This window comes from Microtus pennsylvanicus, chromosome 4 (assembly GCF_037038515.1).
Source record: "Microtus pennsylvanicus isolate mMicPen1 chromosome 4, mMicPen1.hap1, whole genome shotgun sequence".
Classification (NCBI taxonomy): Eukaryota; Metazoa; Chordata; class Mammalia; order Rodentia; family Cricetidae; genus Microtus; species Microtus pennsylvanicus.
The window spans coordinates 142197611-142219268 of record NC_134582.1 but is presented as its reverse complement, the minus strand read 5'-3'; the positions used below and the strand labels follow the sequence as shown (position 1 = coordinate 142219268).

The 21658-nt window shown below is 42.3% G+C and overlaps 1 protein-coding gene across 9 annotated transcripts in view; it reads left to right on the top strand.

Moving 5' to 3' along the window:
* Znf438 (zinc finger protein 438) overlaps positions 1-21136 on the top strand; it is a 145433-nt gene extending 124297 nt beyond the window's left edge. For 7 of the 9 annotated variants that reach the window (XM_075970734.1, XM_075970731.1, XM_075970732.1 and 4 more), the window contains 2 exons: positions 17209-19015; positions 20304-21130. In XM_075970734.1, the coding sequence (XP_075826849.1) occupies positions 17209-19015; positions 20304-20862 (2366 nt within the window). In that variant the 3' untranslated portion in view covers positions 20863-21130. Of the gene's footprint in view, positions 1-15173; positions 15264-17208; positions 19016-20303 lie in introns of those variants that run through there. The other 2 variants (XM_075970737.1, XM_075970728.1) reach the window with 2 other exon arrangements.
* The last annotated feature ends 522 nt before the right edge of the window (positions 21137-21658 follow it).

The window sequence follows — 21658 nt, the reverse complement described above, 5'->3', positions numbered from 1 at the left end:
TAAGGCACACTACAGCTTTCTGGTGTTTAAGAACACGAGGCATTGCTTCAGCACTGTGCTCAAGAGCCATTCTAAATAGTGACTCATCAAGAAAAAAAATACAAAATACAAAACCATGGTGCTATTTAGACCATGAAAAGAACTCTTATTTATAGCATGAAAGCTGAAACATGAAGGCAGAGTGTCACCTTGCCTGACCTCAGCTGTGAGCAGTGAACGCCATGTAGCTCAGATTTTTCCATGCTCTGCACATGTTTGTGAATGAGCAAGAAAATGCCATGCACATTGGATTTGGGGTTACAAATAAATGTTACCATGTGGACAAATTAGTGAATACAGAACCTTCAACAAAAATTAGCTCTTTATAAATGCTTCTTGTGAATTCCTTTAGAACACAATAGAAATCTTAAGATAATTTACAGAGGCCTCAGTGGGTAAAGTCCCTGAGTTGAATCCTAAGAACCCATGTATAAAAGGGAGACCAGGTGTGGTGGTCTGCAGTTGTAATCCCAGCATTGAGGAGGTAGAGCTGGGAGATCCCTGGGGCTCACACTCAGCAGCAGCCAGTGTATCCTACTTATCCAGCTCCCTACCAATGAGAGACCCTGTTTCACAAAAGATGGATGAGAGAAAAAATTATATCAAAAAAAGGTGGATGGTACCTTTGCCTACACACACACACACACACACACACACTCACCGTGTACAAACAAGTTATTTTGGATAACAACTCAGGTATAATGACTGAAGGTTAGGACATTTAAATTGCAGGTTAGTAAAGTAGATCTTGCATCTGGAACAGTAACCACAGTACTGTAGCTTAATGAAAGCTTTAAAGAAAAATATCGCAAGTGCTCTGGCCCTCCAGCCCTTGTATCCCCTAGTTGCATTAACACGGATTCGTGACCTGACCTTCTTGGGTAGTAGGGGAGGGGATCATCCTTATGCACTACCAATATTTTGTTTGTAAAGATGTGAAATTCATATAGATACATTTTGATCCTAACAAATGGTCTAACTGTTGCTCTTAGACCTTTGTGCCACTTTATGCTACCGACCAAATACAAACGACATTCTCAAGCTGGTTTTGGTTAACTGTTTAATGTTGGAAATCAAGACTTTTCCATGCAATAACTTCTGCAAAACACGGCTGTACATTATCAGTATATTATTCTGTTGACAGAAGGACAAATGGGAAACATACAAACCTAGTTTCATATCCTTGTACAACCGCCAAGTAGAAATGACCTGGGTGGCCTAAAACAATGGTGTAGACCATAGCTGAAAGCTTATTTTATTTTGGGATAAAATACTAGATTTTAAAATATTCTCATGAGTAAATTCAGATTATGAGTGATTTTATTGAAGTACCTATATTAAAAATCAGGACGGTAAGCAGACAGTTTACTTGGGCATATGTTAATGTCAGTGTGGCCACTTGGCGGCATAGTCTCCAGGAATTTCAATTAACCATGTAAATATATTTCATAGTGTCACGTCTCACTTTGTCAGAACCCCTGCTGCTTTCTATCGTTATCATAAATGCAGGTGCAAATAGCAGTTATGTATTCTGATAGAAAGCAGTTGGAGACATTTCACTGTGGGACACAACACTCTGAGATTGTGTACATCTGTTCAAATAATGTATCCAGCCCGGGTGACATGAACACAAGGGTGGAAACATCTGCCCTTGAGACCATTTGCCATATAGCAGATGCCTGCATCTTTATTTATGCAGACGGTTGGTGTGATGAGTTGAGCAGGGATAAAAAGCCAAGCAATTTGACAGGGGTATTTAGGTTGTCGTGCAAGCCAAAAAACATAAGATTGGCATTCTTATTTTAAAAGTTTAATACTGATAGGACTAGAGACTTACAGATCTGGCCCTGCCAGATCTTCAAAGTAATTGACATCGAAATTCTAAAGATACTTATAGAAGTTCCAGCATATGTTAGAAAGTATTGCTCAGGTTGAGGTCTAGCTCAGTGGTAGAACTCAGTTTGCCTGTGTGCTGAAGGTCCTGAGCTTGATGCTGGGTGCTACAGAGACGGAAAGACTTTTATGATTGTTTGGGTTTTGATTAACTAATTTAAAACAATTTTGAATACATTTATTTTTTAAATTCTTTAGAGACTGCTTTATTTTTTTGAATGGGTATAGACTATCAACAAAATCTTGTGATGTTTTTTAAAACTTGGGAAAAACATAAATATCATGAAATTGAAACAATTTATGAGATATCCCTTGAATATCCATTCAAATTAGGTAACATAAGTTTCTGAAGAATTACGTGTTAATACTTTTTTGCTGAGCATTTTGTTTATTCTGTTCTAACATTTCCAGTTACTGATATTTTAATTTTAATATTTAATTTAATTAATATTTAATCCAGTTACTGATAATTTCATCTACGTGAATTTTGGTTAATGTCATAACTTTTTCTATTTTTCTGTAATATTCTTAAGGAAACAAAGGTGATGAGGATGAAAACTTAACTGAAAAGGCAAAATACTTCCAGACTTCATCACCCATCCTTCACACACGTGTTTATAAAACTCAAAAGAGTCTATATGTCACCTACTTAAGCATTTCTCAAGCTTCAGGACCCCTTTGTGCTCTTAAAAGTTATTGAAGACTTTACAGAGCATTTGTGTAGGTGTGTCTTCTTGTACTTCTCATATTAATGATTAGAAGCCTGAACTATGTACTTATAAATTCAAAATAGTTCATTACATCTTAACATAAATGAGTCAGTCTAATAAAATGGACTTTATTTTCCGAATAAAACCTTTTGCAAGAATATAAGAATCAATATATATCTTTTGCAATATTTCTGAAATCTGTGTTCACTGAAAACTCGTGTGTGTGTGTGTGTGTGTGTGTGTGTGTGTGTGTGTGCGCGCGCGCGCGCGCGCCCAGAGATCAGTGTTGGGCTTTGTTTCTCTATTGCTTTCCACCATAGTTTTTGAGACAGGGTCTCTCACTGAACCTCTAGCTCATTTGATTTTGTTAAGTTGGCTGGCCAGTGAGCCAACTCTCACTGCTCCCCATCTCTTCTATTCAGCTCTGGGACACCCTAGGCTGTTATGTAGATGCTAGGCTTCCAGTTCTTCATGTTTGCATGGCAAACACTTTACTGACTGAGCCATCTGCTAGACTTGGAGGCAGCTTTGAGTCTCATATCTGATCCTGCATCTAATCTGTTGTGATTTTGTTCATACTGAAGTAGTTAAGCTTTATAGTGTGCTGAATAGGGGTAAACTACTTTAATGGCCTTTACAGGTAACTAAGCATTTTTTATACTACACAAAAATTTATCAAATGGTTCCATGTTAAGAGTTTAGTTGTAAGGTGAACAGTGAGACCATGTCTGTGGACTTCTTGTACTTAGTTATAGATAGTAACAGTAGTTTGGGTTAGCTTGCAATTGTGTGAGTCTTTTTATGCAGCATGGAGTGATCACTTGGAAGACTTCAGTTCCCCAGGGTGTGCAGCACTTCCATATACTTAGGTAATATTTTAAGAATCATATCTGATGTGAAAACTTTTTTATGTTTTTATAAACTTGGTTATTTTTTTTAAAAACTGGCAAATAAAACCATTATACACTCTTTAAATATGACTCCCCACTTAACAGTGGTTCCTATTAAAAGTTTTTGCATTATGCTGGGAGGTGGTGGTGCAAGCCTTTAATCCTAGCATTTAGGAGGCAGAAGCAGATGGATCTCTGTGAGTTTGAGACTAGCCTGCTTTACAAAGCTAGTTCCAGGACAGCCAAGGATACACAAAGAAACCCTGTCTCAAAATGTCTCAAAACCCAAGGGCAGGGAGAGAAAGCTTTTGGGTCCTAGGTAGCTTGTTTTGGGGTCCTCTCTAATGGACAGCAGTGCAGTCCATAAGTTTTGAGTTTCAGTTTCTCCAAGGCTACCAGTGTACCATATAGTATTTGAAACTCATGGTGCTTTCTGTTGAAACAAGCAGCACTCCCAGCCAGCCAGGAGGACAAAGGCCAGTAGCCAATACTCTCTAGTTTGCTGTGTCCAAGCTGTCATGGTTGCTAGGTTAGGGATAGTGGATGCTATGCTTTGCTTTTGTTGTTGTTTGTTTGTTTGTTTTGTTTTGTTTTTTACTTACCAATGGATTTATCATAAGCTGTGCTCATCATAATTAAGAAGCCATCTAAGTTCAGAAATTCCACCTTCCAAATTTCCAATTGCTGCATGAAAAATTACCTTTATCATTGTCAACCAATACTTTCAGTGTTGTACTTTTATAAATAAAGCTCTACTCATACTCAAATCTATGCTCTTTCAACATATGTCCGTTGGATAAAGAGGAAAGTGGCTATCTCAGCTTCACATTCCTAAAACCAGCTCCTGCAGCGAGTGCTCCATCCATCAAACGAAGTAACAAAGGGGCATTTACTCAAGGATTAAGGTTTAAGATAACCAAAATCTAGAGCTGCATTCTCTATCTCCTATGAAAACACGGTAGTTCTTGGTCAGCATGTTGTTACTGCTCAACTTCAGGTGGAGATGGCTTCAGATAGTTTGGCCCAACATATCCTTTGCCTGTGAGGTCTATATTAGCATCAGATGATGTTTGGACCCTCCAGTATGCAGGTCTGAGTAGATAAACACTGATTCTCTCTAATCACAACTTGCTACAGGGAGGAAACTCAGGTCAAAATACATTGAGGATTGCTGTCCTGCCCAGATTCATGCTAGAAATAAATGGAAGAACCAAAGACAGACCTCTGTTCTCTGTCTTACATACATTTTGTTTTCTTTTCTCTGAGGAACGCCCCCACTCCCTGATAAAGGAAGTTCCTCAGATTAGGACATATGTTACAGCCCAGGTGTAGCTCTAATTTACCACGCTCCCCATGAAAACCTCATCACCTTCCTGTACTTCTTGTCTTACACCTAGAGTTCTTCATTGACCCCAGTTCACAGAGTAGTAATGTGGAATTAGAAAATTTCAGGGTTATTTATATTGTTCTTTTATAAAAGACTAGTACCAATTTTTAAAAAGTTCTTCATGCCTGTGATGGTTAATCTTCACTTTGAAGTTGCTTAGATTAAGAAATACCTAGGGTTAATAAAACATACTTGTTCTGGGTGTGTCTGCACAGGTATTTCCAGAGAACACTAATGAGGGTTCTGAGATAACCCTTGGATTAATCTCTTCATGGTGGCATCTTTTGACATTATTGAGCAGGTATAAAAAGTAGGAAGTCAGTCCTAATTGGAGGAAGTAGGTAGTGGTGGTAGGTACTTAGAGCTGTACCTTGCCCTGACCCCTTCTAATATTCCTCCTTCACTCTACATTCTGATTGTAGTGAGAACTTCCACCACCACATACACCACCAGGATGCTCATCCCAAGCACATGGAACCAAGAAAACATGGGTTGAACCCTCTGAAACTGGGAGCCAATATAATTCTTCCTTATGTTTTTTCCTGTATGCTGTTTTTGATAACAGCAGCAAAAGGCTGGCTAACACAGTACTTCAAAATACCATGAAATTTCTTTGTGGATTTCTGCTTTATACAGCTGTCTTGAGCTGGGGAAGTTGGCTACCAAGCTCAAGAGCCTGAATTCAGTCTTCAGCACCCAGTTAGGAAGCTGAATACTGATTTGCATCTAATCTGAGCATCCCTTCCTCAAGAAGGGAAGTGAAAGCAGAAGAACCAGCCAGAAACTTTGGAGCCAGCTAGCCTGGAGTATACAGCCCAGTGTCAGAAACAATAAAAGAGACTCTGCTTCAACGACATGGAAGCCAAGAGTCAACTCCTGACTCCCCCTCTCACCCCTACATGCATACCATGGCACACTCGCACACATATCTATGTGCACAGTTTGCTATAAGCTTGATATGCACACCAGAAGCTCTGGAAAAGCATCCATCCCCTTCCTCCCCATCACAGAAGATGCGTTACTTGTGGGCATAGATTAACAGCAGAAGGGAAACTTAGCAACAAAAAGAGTGGAGGGTGGATGATTTTTCGCATGACTACCTCTCCCATGAGATCATTGTCAACCATTGGCAAGAGACGGCCTCCCTGAGTGTAAAGTAGGCATGGGAGCTGTGCCATGGAAGACAGAAGACTCTTGAGTGAGCCCCAGTGAAGAAGCAGAGTCCAGGGACAAGTGATATAGATCATGGTGAGCTTTTAAGACTAGTCTTCAAGCTTCTAACATTGACCACTGTTCATGGAGGGCAGATGTTTCCAGCTCCAGTCTGGCAATATGAGTGAAGAACACATGGTGGGCTATCTGGGGCAGGTGCCATAAGAAGACAGAGATGGCACTAACCTATGATATGCTGATAGTATCCATGGATACCCAGCTATAAAGCCATATATGGAACCAGACTTTCTGCCTATGCACATAAACACATAAGAAAGCCCACAGGGCAAGGAGAATGCAGATAGACCTTATAATCATTCTATCTCCTGTAGAGACAAGAAGCTCTCACATGTTCCCAACTAGCAGATGAGACATGTTCACTTCAGCCAAACTTAGTCATTGACATCGAAGGAGAATAAAGATACAGATAGAGGAAAAGCCAGACAGAATTCAAAGAAAAAGAAATCCAAAGTGCCCAGGGTTTTCAAGTCTGAGTCCAGAGTTTGTTCCCTGTAATAACTATCAAAGAATCTGATCTAGGACACGTTCAGGGTAGTATGGCCATATATGCAGGCAGAGCGTGACAAGTTGTAGTTCAGAACCACAGCCAACCTGATCACTCCCACCGAAGAATACTCCAGGCCCAGTTTTCTCTGTGCTAGTCAGTTGTGCTGGCACGCCATTGTCTTCTTTATTGCCTGCACAGTCTTAGGGTTGCAGATACCCATGCTAAAGAAATCTGTGCCTTGACTGAAGAGCTACAGGCAAGACTTAACAACCAGTATTAGAAAACAGTAAAGTGGTCCCAAGGGATTCCTTTTCCTGTGACAGATCCACAACTGCCCAAAATTGTGCATTTGTACCTATAAATCATAAACTGTTGGCATAAAAGCTGAGGTGTAGGGAAAAGTGCAACAAAAAATGTTATAAATCACTGAGTTGAAGCTAAATCAGAAGCAAAGATAAAGTGTCTGTAAGATGATACTATAAAACATAGTCTTCTCCTTTCCTCCTCCCATCCTCCCTCTGTCTGTTTTATGCTGTACTCTGGGTTGAGACCAGGCTTTCATGCATGTCAGGCAAGTACTTAGACTACTAAGCCACATACCTCCAGTCCTTATTTTTTTAATCCAGCTTGTATACTCCCCCAAAATGACCCCTCTGTATAAACTTTCTTTTGAAAATGCAGAATAAAAAATATTATCTTTGTAGTACAAGTATTAAAAGATAGCAGTTTTAACCACTTAAGTTATATTATGATGTTTTGACCAACAGTAAGAAACACCCAACCTTCTGCATAGATCCCTGCTAAATACACTTTCTGGTGCTGAAAACTTAACCTTATATTTAACCCATTAAAGAAAAGGTTTTTCTCATCAAATGTTATCTTATTCATCATCACAGATACTTAACTACTGTAACTACTACTGAAATACAAAACTGAAAAAGAGATGTAATCCTAGCCCTGTGGAGAGAGTACAAGCGGGGCCCAGTTGGGTTGGGAGGCATAGGAGCTTCTGGGATCAAGAGTTCAGGCTGGTGTTCTACCACATGGTTGCGAGAACCTGAGCCGAGCTCAGACTACATGAAACCCTATCTTTAAAGCAAGCAAACAAATAAATAATTTAAAAAAATGTCCACTTTCATTGGCTGATTTCATGTTCAGACATTTGTGCTGGACTCTAAACTCTTTCAGGAGATGGTTCACATTTCTTTAGCACATGTCACAATGTCCTGAAAAGACAATGTGCACAGGTACTTGTCACAGATGACAAGATGCCAGGAGCATGTCTGCTGCTCCTACAGTATTGAGGTTCAGTTATCAGGGTCTGAATTTCATAATATTAGCAGTACTGGAAACATTTAGAAGTCTCTAGTTGTCTTGCATAGAGTCTATGGAAGGTTATTAGCATTTCGTTAAATCACTACACTGTCCAGTCCTTTGCAGATTTAGGGAAACACTTAGCTTGGCTGGTGTGCAGCAGTAGTAAGCTTTTGTACACGCTACATATTATTTCTGCCAAAAAATAAGTAACAAAATATGTCCCTCATATGGTTTTTAGTGTTTCTTATCTGAAGCTCTTAAATAAAAGTTCTACCAGAAATAGGAACTAATAAAAGAGTTTTAACTAACATGGAGGGGGAACCTTCAAACTTGTTGAAGTTGAAAATTACTAAAAGGTATTTCAAGTTTAAAAAAAAAAAGCCCTTTGTTTCCTTTACATTTGGAACAAGAGCTTTAGGTTCCACAAAAAATAGTTACGTGAGTCTCAGGAACCACATTGTATAAATATTTTCTTTTATGGCCATTAATATTTGAAGTAATTAACTTTTAAATTTCTTCACAAAGAACATTTGTTTCCTTTTTCTTCACTGTCTTTGTGCTTATCTAACTCACTCAGTTTTGTAGACTGTGTTATGCCCAAATTTGCGAAGTCCCCACAAAAGCCAACAAGGAGACCAAGTCCCATATGTAAAAGCAAAGAGTCTTTATTTTAATCAAGTTTGCAAACTCGGTCTCGCCACATGTCTAACGTATTGGAATAACCAGAGAGGCCGAGCTCAATTAGAGTTGGGTTTTTATAGTAGTAAAGGTGAGGGTGAGGAGTTTCTGAGGTTCAGGACCCCTGATTGCCTGACATTTGTCTAGGGGTGTCCTGGTGAGCATATGCTGGCAGGTAATCCTATCTACAGCAGTTGGAATGTTAGGCATTCCTTTGAATGATCTATTGTTGGGCAGTAGTCAGGTAATCTCAGCTCGTGGTTCTTTCTGCAACCAGGCACCGCTTTAGGATAAACTACAGAGACTCAGGCCTCTTACTAAACTTATCAATGGCCGAGTTCCACTCTGGCAGGTGATAACAGTTGGAAGTAAAGAACTTCCTTTGGATGACCTGTCCATACTTAGCTTATCATGGCTGACCCCCACCCACATTCTGCAGCTCCCTTTTGAGGCCCAACTTTTCTTCCTATACTCAAACTTTCTTAAAATTACTTTCTAATATACCATTGTGTTTTCATGGGCACACATAATGCGTGTGTGTTGGCATGAGTGCCACTGCACACATGTGTTAGTCAGAGGACAGTTTTGTAGAGTTAGTTTTCTTCTTCTACCATTATATTGGTTCCCAACTGAGCCATCTCTCCTACTCCATTGAGCTAATTTTTTAATTACTTACTTAGCAAAATATGAAATCTGCAAATAAGCAGTATGAAAAATCTGTTTTCCCTACTCCCTGACTATAGTCTTCACTTCTGCTATCCTAGAGAAATGTGGTGGCCAGTGAGCATTCTAAACCACATTAGCCTTGCTGTGTGGTGGCCTGGAATCAGCCTTAGCTGAGCCTTTGAACACTTGGTAAGCTAGTAGCTCTCGTACCTTCTTACCTACTGTGGAGAAACGAAAACAAGGAGCACCATCCCGCTACCCCACAGCACAGCTTCTTTAATTGCACATGGTAACTCCTCTTCACACTGAATTGTTAAACCAGTTAACACTTAGTCAACAGGCAAACTGAGGAGGAGGACCACTGGGAATAAAATCTGACAGGATGGATCAGATGTTGGGCAAGGCCTAGCTGCCACAGACACAAGGAGAGGCAGGTTTTTTTGGAGTCTAACAAGTGTCTTTTTTCGTCCCTTTCTTCAGTTGCTTCTCATAAAATAAATGCTGGTTTTAAAATTCATAGATACTCCATAGCATAGAATTTAAGTTCCATGTCTTTTTTTCCCAACTAAAAATAAATATCAGAAATTTCATGGTTACTTGTGGGTAGGAGAAAGAGTATCTGCTGAGTGTTGGGAACCACCCTGGACACTCCAGGAGATATTTCTCTTCTTTAACCATGACACCACCTTTGTAGCTATATATTGCTGTGCCCATTTTATAGGTTACAATAGTCATGCACAGAGTGACTTGCCAAAACTCAAGAGCACGTATTAGCCAGGCGATGGTGGCGCACGCCTTTAATCCCAGCACTCGGGAGGCAGAGGCAGGCGGATCTCTGTGAGTTCGAGACCAGCCTGATCTACAGAGCTAGTACCAGGACAGGCTCCAAAGCAACAGCAAAACCCTGTCTCCAAAAAAAACCAAAAAAAAAGGGGGGGGGGGAATCTTCATCTATAAAATGCTCGTAACAGTCATTTCTCACCGTACTTTGGGGCTCGAATAAGATAATGCATGTGTTTTACATAGTACCTGGCAGGTAAAACACTACTTAGTATTGGGATAATATTTAAGAAACAGTATTGATAAAGAAACACAGCTACTCAAAAAAATGAGAATTCTCTTTCCTGCTAAGGGAGGCAATGAGTCAACATGTTAGCCCATGCCAAGTGGAAAAGCCTCCTGGTTGTGGGCGTTGTCATTGGAAAGGAGGGAATTACCTGAAAGCTCAGCTCAGCCGGGAAGTACAGGGAAGGCATGCAGGAGAGACTGGGCATACCAGATTCAGATTTCCATCTGGTAGTAGGCTTCACTGTGTTACCTCCAATTTCCTGAATGCAGGTCCAAGTAATGATGACTGCAGCAGGCATAGTGTGAAAGTATAGGGGCTCAAAATGTATTTGACATCCTGAGTCCTTCAAACAAGACTTATGCTGTTGAACACCCTGCTCATGTGTTTATTATATTTTTTCAACAAAATGAAGTTACACCCATTTGTGTTTAGATCATTGCTTTTATCTTAGATTTCTTCCAAGTCTTAACACATTTGTTTTAAACAGAGATCATCTTGAAAAACAGGTTGAACCTTAACTGAAGTTTACAATTTCAAAGCCAAATGAAAGAGGAGGAACAATCTAGATTCCAACAAATAAAATTGAAACTGTTTTTTTTTTCAGTCTAATAAAATTAAAACCTGAACAGTTTCTAAAATTGTGTTACTTCCAGTTGATTTAGCAGCACATTCATTCTAAGCCTGGATCCAAAGGACCTGAGTCCAGAGCACAGGGACATTTGTCTATCTGCTTGCACCCTGCCAGTTTTCATGTAGAGTAATGCAACTTTCTCCCAGCCAAGAGCATAGTGAGGGGAGAGCAGGGCGGCTTGCTTATTTCCACCAAACAGGACCCCCAGTTCTGCTCTGGAAACCAGCAATGTAGCACATCACCCCATGGACTTGTCTCTGAGAGTACAGCAGTATTTTGAGATGGGTTTGATAGTGATGATAGACATTGACACCTAGCGTGCTTGAGCCCCTGTTGATTACTCCCTACCACTAACGTGAACAGTGCCCAGCACATCCAGCATCCTGCTGATGAAGGAGGAAAAGAAAGACACGTTGCTCGTTCTCCACACAAATGTCTCCAGCCTCCTGGATTTGTCGTAATCCTATGGCAGCAGTTTCAAACTCAGCTCTACAAGTTAGCTTTCTTTTCTTTCACACAGCTTAATTTTACAAAAATTAGTTCTAGTCATTAACCTCCTAGAAGTTTCATTTCCTGGAATACAGACTTGACAAGCCATTTCAGCTTTAATTTATCTTCTCTTTTTCTTCTTAAAATTTTGGAATGTTAATGTAGTTTAGGATTTATTGGGGTGCAGGAGAATGAAGGCAAGGCAAGTTGTTCCTTCAAAAGGAGGAGGTCAGGCCATGTCACACCGTCCATTGGCTTGCTTTCTTTGTGGCCTCACTTTTCCTAATCTGTAAAGGAGTTAAATGAGGGCTCAATTAAAACACCTGCTGTAGCTGTCAGGCCATAAAGTGCTCAGCATTTGCTGTTCCCCTTTATTCCACAGTCGATCAGTTCTCATTGGCTGTAGAGGTCACTTTGAAAAGTGACCTCTCTAATATACTTAAAACACTGAAAACAGCCCGCACCTAAAATTTGAATATTAAGTGCTCTAGTTGAACTGAGTAAAATTAATTTTACTGAGTAAGCCTTTTATGCTCTTAGTTAACAAAAGGCCATTTTAGTATCGGAGGGTCCTGTGAGTCTCTCTAATTCTTACATGGCTAACTTTGTGATTCCCAGAAATTATGAGTGCCAGCGCAGTCTTCTCCCCCTTGTTACTCAGTGCACAGTTTTTAAGGTCTGGGATTTCGCGTTGTGGCGGCGGGGACAGGGGGCTTTAAACTGTGCCATCTGCGGAAGGTCTGTAAGTGCAGTGCAGTGGTCAGCTGCTGTCTAGCCACGGTCGCATTTGCTGGCGGGTGCTGTAGAGCTTGAGAACCTGTGCTGGCACTTTAGCTCCTCTGAGGACTCCTGCTGCTCAAAAGTATTCCAACAAAACTGACTTCTACTGCACACATTTGGAGGAACAAGTCTCAGGTCCCTGCTTGTCCTGGGCGGGGGAAGGACAAGCTCTCATACTTCATGTAAATTGATGTACTGCCCATCAGGTAACTAAGTTATTTCTCTGGTCATCAATTCTTGTCAGACTCAAAAAAAATAAAGGGCATGAGACATTCTATGTGTCTAGATGCAGTCACTTATGCAAAAGTACACATCATACCCAAAAGATCTCACTTCCAGAATCCTATTCATATACCAAAGTGGAGCCAGGGAGATGGTTTAGTGGGTAAAAGCACCTACCACCAAGCCTGACAATCTGAGTTCAGTCTCTAGGCCCCATGTCGTGAAAGACCCACTCTTGTGAGTTGTCCTCAGACCACCACTCACTCACCATGGCTTGCATACGCTTACCTACTCAAAAGGTAAATATAGGTAAAAAGTGTCTCATTCACTGAGCAGATTACTTTTGAGCACCTTCCCAAAGCAAGACAGGGTGGCAAGTGGATGGTAAGCTACTGTCTGATTCTCAACTTCTTGTTCCCATAGCTGTGTATTGGGGATAGATGGGCATGTGTGCAATCCCAGACTTCATAGTCTAAGTGACAGGATATTGTTCCATAAAAACTCTGTATTCTGTATCAGTTTGTCACTTCCTTTATGGCTACAAAGTACTGTGTTTGGATTATCATTAGCTTCCTGATTGGCATTTAAGTAATTCCTGGGGTTTGGTGTTTCTTCTTCCTTTCAATTTTGGGGTTCTGTACTCTTGCCTCACTTTTACACTAATGCACTGGTTTCAGTTCCTATCTTTAGTGATTCTGGGCAATGAAACACCATAGTACACTTACAGGAAGCTTCATCTTTGTATGCACTTCCTGATAGATGCATGCCAGCATACCCAACTTCAGTATTATTGGTAAGGCTTGTTCTTCACCCCATAGATGTGATAGCTATGATTAATGACCATGAGTCAGCTGATACACTTTCCATCCCCAGCATTGGGCTCCACAACTACCACTTGCCTATCTCATAGGTCTGTCATTGCAGGCTACCCACACTGCTCACTCTGATGGTCAGAGACTCCCTTGCTGGGGCAGAGCTGGGGACCTCCAGGTATGGCCTTTGTTCTCATCCACAGTTGGCCTCTAGTTAGTTGCTCTTCTGACTGTCATGACAAAATACCTGGCAAAAGCAACTTGAAGGCAGGGCAAGGAGGGAGGACAGTTTATGTTGCCTTGAGGCTTGAGGGGATAACATGTCAGGGAAAGAATAGTGGTGGGTGTATGAGATGACTTGCAGTGGGACAGTCTTGTACCCTGTAAAGATTTGTCAGTTGTATTGCTTTAATAAAGTGCTGATTGGCCAGTAGCCAGTAGCCAGGCAGGAAGTATGGGTGGGGTGACCAGGCAGGAAGTATAGGCAGAGCAACCAGAACAGGAGAATTCTGGGAGAGGAAAGACTCAGTCTGCAGTTGTCACCCAGATGCAGAGGAAGCAAGATGAGAATGCCTCATTGATAAAGGTACAAAGCTACATGACTAACACAGAATTTTGGGTTAATGTAGGATGTAAGAGTTAATAAGAAGCCTAAGCTATTAGGCCAACCAATTTATGATTAATATAGACCTCTGTGTGTTTATTTGGGACTGAATGGCTACAAGACCTGGTGGGATAGAAACGTCTGTCAACAATGGCTGAGGTCATATTGCATCCACAGTCAGGAAGCAGAGCAAGATGGATGCTCATGCCCAGCCTGCTTACTCATTCATCCTTTGCATTTAAGCCAGCACCCCAGCCCACTTGGTGTGGCTCTACCCCATTTTGGAATCTCTTCAGAAAACTTTCAAGACAAACTCAGAGGCCTGCTCCTAGACAACTGTAAAGTCATCACATGATGTGGGAGTGTCATATATCAATCTGTTGATTTCATTGGTTAAGCAATAAAGAAACTGCTAGGCCCATTTGATAGGCCCACCCTTAGGTGGGTGGAGTAAACAGAACGGAAGGCTGGGAGAAAGAAGCTGAGTCAGAGAGTCGCCATGGTTCTCCCACTCCAGGCAGATGCAGGTTAAGATCATTCCTGGTAAGCCAGCTGGTGGGCTACAGCAGATTATTAGAAATGGGCTAGTCCAGGTGCGAGAGCTAGCCTAGAAGAGGCTAGATAGAAATGGGCCAAGTGGTGTTTAAAAGAATACAGTTTCCGTGTAATTATTTCGGGTAAAGCTAGCCGGGTGGGGGGACACAGCCTCGCGTGGGCGGCCGGGCGTCCCCACCGCTTCTTATTTCAACAATCACAGCCTCCTTTTTCTCTGAAATCACTACTTCTCCCATGTAATTTTGTCTCCACCATGTTGGGGAGAGAGATGGAAATCAGTGGAGCAAGTTAAGTGTGTCATTGTTTATTCCCACCTGGTATGGTGGCATAAGGTATCAAGTTTCATTCCTGAAAACCCAACCTTTCAGAAGCTTGCATTCTAATACCTAGTCATAAAAAGTAATAATCCTCTTCCCAGCATCAGTCTCTAGACGCCTTCAGGAAACCTTGGCTCTCACTGTTGATTGCTTTTCTTAGGGTTGACATCTTTGTGTCCTGCCTTTGAGAGTCAGCTCTCGTGTGTCTGCATCTCTTCTTGTCCCTCTCTTCCTCTCATACTCATTCCTTTTTTTGCTGTTCTGACTACTTTTGGTTTAACTCCAAGAGCATGTACTGTTCTCATTATCATTTCCTCTGGTGTCTAGTCAACTATCCCCACCTCTCCTCCTGGTTTGAAGGATGTGAAATGTTTTCTAACATCTTCTTCCACAGCCCAGCCGTTGTGGGAAATGCTTTTATCACTCTAATGCAGCTACTGAGCTACTGTGTGCAGTGTCCTCCTTACTCTAATGCAAGTAACATGTAAGTGTTTCTTAGCATGCTCCGCCCCCCCGCCACCTAGACAGGGTTTCACTATGTAGCCCTGGCTCTCCTGGAACCTCGCTCTGTAGACCAGGCTGGCCTCGAGCTCAGAGATTTGCCTGCTTCTATTTCCCAAGTGCTGGGATTAAAGGTGTGTGTGACCACACCTGACATCCATTTTCTTAGCCAAATATTAAGGAACTTTCTAAAGTAAGTTGTCATATTTTTTTCAAATTATTCCTATTATCTTGCTTATTACCATAGTGTTAACAGGCAACTTTCTGGTCCAACTGCTGGGTCACTAACTGTGGGCAGTCAATAAGGGCTGATTCTAAAGCTTTTACTCTATATTTCAATGGATTTTTTTAGCTCCCCACATTCCTGTCCCTGGTATCCCGTAAACAAATGTTTCCAAAATCCTTTATATAAAGCTCCAAAATTGAGTACCTAAGTCATTCAGAGGCAAACCCTTGAACTGAAATAAAACCATTTGCCTTTTGTGTTGCAAGTGCTAATGTATTTTGCTGCAGCCATAGCCGCAGGTTTAATTATGGATGGCCTGCAGATTCTGCTAGGTCTTGTGTACCATTTGGTGTTTGTGTTCTATCTTACTACTTTTCTAAAATATGAAAGTGTAAACTCCAACCGTCTTGTGACCCCACATCTTTCAGAAAGGGGATTATGGGCTTGCAATGCCCAGTTCCTAGACTAGGGTATGCGACTAGTACATGTGAGCCTACATCAAGTTTGATTAATAACAGGCACTTAAAAATAAGAAACTTCTCCACAGCCAGGCCTTGTGACCTTGAGGCCTTGGGGAATAAAATGGATGATTCGGTCCTTAGAATGGGGAGCCAAAATGTTTCCTTAATTATTCTCTTATGGTTGTAGTAATTGCTCTGTGGTCAAGCCAATAAATCTGGGGTGAATAGAATGTTATTCCATCAGTTAAAAGTGTCCCTATTAGTATCCTAGAAGGTAATTTCTGTGTGATTCATGTGTTTTCTCTTCAGCTTTGTACCCTTATCATCCTGTGTCTCTTGGTTATGATTAACATTTTTTTAAAGTGTCATATCAGTTTTTTTAATGCTGATGATTTAATTGCAAAAGCATACGTAAACAGTTTCAAAGGTGTGAGAAGAAATTTCACAAGCCACACAGGGAACAGCATCAAAGCCACCTTTAGTCTGGAATTCATCACTTTGCAAAGCAAACTGTACTGCTAACACCAAATGGTACAGCCTAAACCAGAGTGATGCCAGTTGATGCAAGACAGCATTTGTTTCAGACCAGAGATGCAGTAGGTGATAAGAGATGAACTTAGTGTGTTTCACCTTCATAAAGCTTAGGCATCTGGGAGAGCAAGCCATATATAGGAAACAGAAATCACAGTAGAATGTTCCAGAGAAGGAAAGTGGAATTGCTCTGACTTGTGAAGATGAGTCAGAATTGGGTAAGATAGAGACTGGATGAAGAACTTAGAGAGCACAGGGACCAGAATAATAGAATCTCAGCTCTCTGGAAGTTTTTTTTTTTTTTAATGGTTGCCATTCTAATAGGAGAATTATGTTGCAACAGTGGAGGAGAATTCTAGTCCTTGAGAAAGCAGGGCAGGTGACCTTCAAACCTTGTCTTGAAGGACATAGGCATATTGAAGGACATAGAAGATGGGAACAGGCTAAGGAATCTGTTCTGAACAGAAAAATTAGATTTTTTTAATTACATGTAATGTAGAGTGCAGGTGCTTGCACAAGTCAGAAGAGGACATTGGATCCCCTGCAGCTGCGGTGTGAGCCACCCAACATGGGTGCAGGAAAATTAATTGGGTCCTTTGCAAAAACACCATATCCTCTTAACTGCTGAGCCAGGTCTCTAGCCCAGATTAGATATGAAGTTTCAGTACTAGGACAGTTACACCATAGTAATCTGTGTATTTTCATTGCAGATGAATCAAACATTCCTTCTGGAACAGCACAAAGTGGGAAAAGTTTACAGAATAAGAGTCAGTTTAGGACCATCGCACCAAAAATTGTGCCTAAATTCTTAACATCCAGAGTGATACCCTGTCCTTCCTCACTTTCTGACCAAGGGAGTCTGGCTCTAACCTCCAAGCCCCTGGGCATACCCACCCAGAACTATGCTCTGATGCAGGTGGCTGGCCAGGAGGGGACATTTTCTCTTTTTGCTTTGCCAAATGTTGCCTCAGCTCAGCCAGTTCAGAAGCCCAGATTGTCCCTGCATGAAAACCTTAAACTGCCTATTCCTCGATACCAACCACTAAGTAACAAAGGGTTAAGAAAGAAAGAGGACCTGAACTCTCCCAAGAGTGGCTGGGATGAACCTCCTGGACCACCGCAGACATGCCAAATGTCCCCTTCCCCACAAGCCCATCCTGAACTGCCTCACAAGACCAGCCCATTGAAGCCAATGCCCACTTTAAACCCTTACCCCACCATCAAGACAGCTACACTGACCAATAGTATTGGCTCAGGAGATTTGAATTCTCTAGTGACCAACAGTTGTGGAGACCTGAAGCTTCCTGCCATCCCAGCGTGCTCTACAGAGGATTCCTCTTTTCCACAGAAGCTCTCAGCAATCCTGCAGAAGGCAGACTGTGCCAGGAAGGAGGCACCCACTAATCCTGCTGTTGCTGGTGAAGAGCTTAAAGAGCAGGTGGCTCCTGCACGCACTGTCCTCAGCAGTGTGGTTCAGTTGGTCTCTTTAGTACCGAAGGGGAAACTGCCCATCCTACCCTTCTCAAGAATGAAAGCCACAGAGGTGGACAAAGTGGAATCAGATGCTGATTATGCCAAATTATCTTCATCTGGATGCAGGGCACACTGTGATGAGAGACTGTCCATCACAGAAAGGTTTGATGCGGCCACCACATTACCCAGCAAGATGACCGCTCTGCATGGGCCAAACCAGAGTGCTTATGAAAGTGCCTTCTGTCCTGTCACCAAATTGGATCTCAGCCACAAAGTAAAACCCAGTAGTGGGGCACCAAAGAGAAGAGGGAGAAAATGGAAAGTGCCAGATGAGATTTTAGCATTGCAGGGCAAAAGGAGGAAATACATTATTGGTCTGTGTGGAGATGGTGCAGACAGGGGGAGAAGCAGTCTCCAAGAACCCAGAGACCAGAAGCCCAAGGCTGCTTCGAGAAAATATCGTAGTATCATGCCTAAGCCTGTGATCGTCATGTCTGCTTGGGCACCCCTGGTGTCTCCTGCAGCTGCCCTGCAGTCCCCAGCTCCCAGCAGCCTCAGTCAGGGTGTTCTGCTGAACAATGCACTGCCTCCAAGATGTCTTGGCTCCAAGCAAAGTGACAGCCCTGCCCCTAAGCCCAGTTCTGTGCTCAGAAACGGATTCTCTGGCATTAAGAAGCCCTGGCACATGTGTCCCGTCTGTAACCACCACTTCCAGTTCAAACACCACCTTCTAGACCACATGAATATACACACCAACAGACGGCCTTACAGTTGTGGGATCTGTCGTAAAGCCTACGTCCGTCCCGGCAGCCTGAGCGCACATATGAAACTTCACCATGGGGAAAATCGCCCTAAGAAACTAGTGTGCTGTGAGTTTTGTGCAAAAGTGTTTGGTCATGTCCGAGTCTATTTCGGCCATCTGAAGGAGGTGCACAGGGTTGTGATCAGCACAGAGCCCTCCTCCAGTGAACTGCAGGCAGGAGACACACCAAGGAGCAAGGACAGAGATGCCTGTGTGCAAGCACCCGACGGCCCACTGGAGAGGTGAGTGCTCAAGGAAGGGAAGCCTGGCAAGAAAATCTGCTGTGGTTTGAGAAGAGTAAGATTTCAAAACATAGTCAGGAGTGGTGGTGTACATACAATCCTAGCATTTGGCAGATAGAGACAGTGAAATCAGGAATTCAAGGTCAGCCTGGACTGTGTGAGACCCTGTCCCAAAGTAACAACAACAAAAGATGTCATCCTTAGGTAAAAGAAGCCACCTTGTCCCACCCCCTCAGTTCTTTGAAGAATGACCCCATTCCTTGTTGGTTTCTGCTCAGTCATGGTAGCTAATTACTCACACTTGTGTAAGTCAAGGCATGAATGCAAGTTTGAGTATTCTGGGAAAAGTTGGCTGGCAGGTTACTTTTGCATCTGAAAATTAAAATAGAAGATTACTATATAGAGTTTTTAGTAGTCTTTATAAAGTAGTTTCCCCAAAATTATTGTTCACAGAATTCTTATCTAAACAGCTTTATCTACCCCACAACATCATGTGAGGCCACACCCTTCACCAGACTCCAAGGTACTCCACAGAGTCGTGCCCTTTGTTACCTGTCAGGCCAGATTGTTTTTCCTCTGTCTGCTCCTTGACATTATTAAAACAACAGCAGCAAGCTCCATAATGTGGACGCTGACAAGGCAAGCCCTTGAGCAGTGGTGGCCAGGGAAGTGCCCACAGTGTGGTTCATGCCCACAGCCGACGTGTCTGAGGGCTGAGAAGGAAGCCCTGCCCAATACCTTAGTTCTCTGCTCCTTGTTTTTTATTGTCCCAGTTGCTCTACATATTTTGCATTCATTATCATAGTGGGTAAGAACAAGATGCCTGCCCTAGCCTTTTCTTGTCTTTCGCCTTTCCTGTCTCCAGTAGTTCATTGCATCTCCCACTAACATGCTTTCCGCTAATGGCCCTAGAGCCTCCCTTCAACTTGCTTTTATATGCTCAGATCACCTTGAAATAAGATGTCAAAACTGCCAAAGTGTGGGGATGGCATGGGTGATGTGGGACAGTCATCTCCAGCAGTGCCACAGGGTATCCTGGCAGCTCCTATCATATTACCATAATCTTCATGTTGACTACACCTATGGTAACCAGGGAGGTGGTTCACTAGGGGGAGATACAGGATTCTTGGTCCCTGATGGCCTCAAAGATGTCAGGCCCTAGGGGTGGCTGCATGCTGTGGCCTCTGCTGAGACTTTGCAGAGCTCACCATAGCAGGGTGCTTACAGCAAGAGATCCAGTTGCACTTTCCTGGGAAGTCTTATCTACACTATTTTCCCCCTTTTCCAGGGAAACCAAGTCAAGTTTGGAAGAAGATTTCCTTCTCAACCAGGCAGATGAAGTCAAGTTGCAAATCAGATGTGCCCGTTGTCAGATCACTGCTCAGTCTTTTGCTGAAATTAAGTTCCATTTGCTTCACGTTCATGGGGAAGAGGTCCAGGGCCGGCTTCAGGAGGTGTTCTCACCAGGCAGCAGGGCGGGTGCTCCCCACCAGAAGCAGCACACTGAGAAAAGGAAGGAAGTGAAGCCTTGTGCCTCTGCAGAGGACTCCCCAGCATTTCCTAATGTGAAAAGACAGCCACCCCCTCCTCAGAGCAGGGAGGAGCTGTGGGCAGAAAGTGAAAGTGCCCAGTGGGGAATGAACAGCCCACAGCCCCCCACCAGGCTTCTCTGGTCCCATTCAGGCTTTAACTGCCTGCTCTGTGCCCAGATACTGGGGAGGAAGGAGGACCTGCTTCTCCACTGGGTACACCAGCACAACTGTGAGGAGCCTGCCAGACTCTGGGCTCTCCTGGGTGTATTCTCTCACCAGGGAGCTCCTGAGTTCCCCAGTGAAGTAAGGCAGTGACACTGAGGCCACCCAGCTAAAGAGGTGTCACACTATGGCCTTTCTGTCATGTTCTGTTCCTGTTAGATTTAATTATAAGGATCCAGTACTCCAGGGCCAGCACCAGTGTCCAGAGGTAATGTTTGTGCATGGTTTTATTTTCTTAAGACATGAAGGATGTGCCCTGGATGCATTTTCTAACATATATTGTCTCACCTTAAAACTCCATGCATTCTCTAATATCGTAGACTTTATCTCATAATAAAGAAAAGATTCAAATTAAGAATTGAAATGTAGAGAAGATTATTGTTTTTTTCGAATGCAAGTTTTTGAGTGTGAAAGAGTGTGTTTGAGTGTGTGTGTGTTTAAGTATATGTGTACATGTGTCCTCTTATTTTGATACTGTTTGATTATATTTATCAACAGTTAATTCTCCAACTGTGGAATGTAGTCGCAACTATAGTATATAGTTACATGATAAATGTCCATATTTATTAGTCTCTGGTTTATTTGAATCCTTCTAATGTTTTCTCTACCTTAAAATCTGTGTTTTCAAGACACTTATTTTTGCTGTTAAGTGTGCAATTCTTTGAAGAGTAACCAGCAAGTCTTCTAGTGTTCCATCTCAAAATAATAGAAAAAATTGATACTTCAGTTAATAAAAAAAATCTACTTCTATGGTAGAAGGTTATTTTCAGGAAGTCTTTGTGGCCAGAAGATTTACAGCCTGGAAAGTGAACTATATGGTGCAGTCCAAATGCGGCGGAGCTTCCTGCTTTCTCTCCCTTCCAGGAACTCTGGAGGGCTGTTGCTAGCT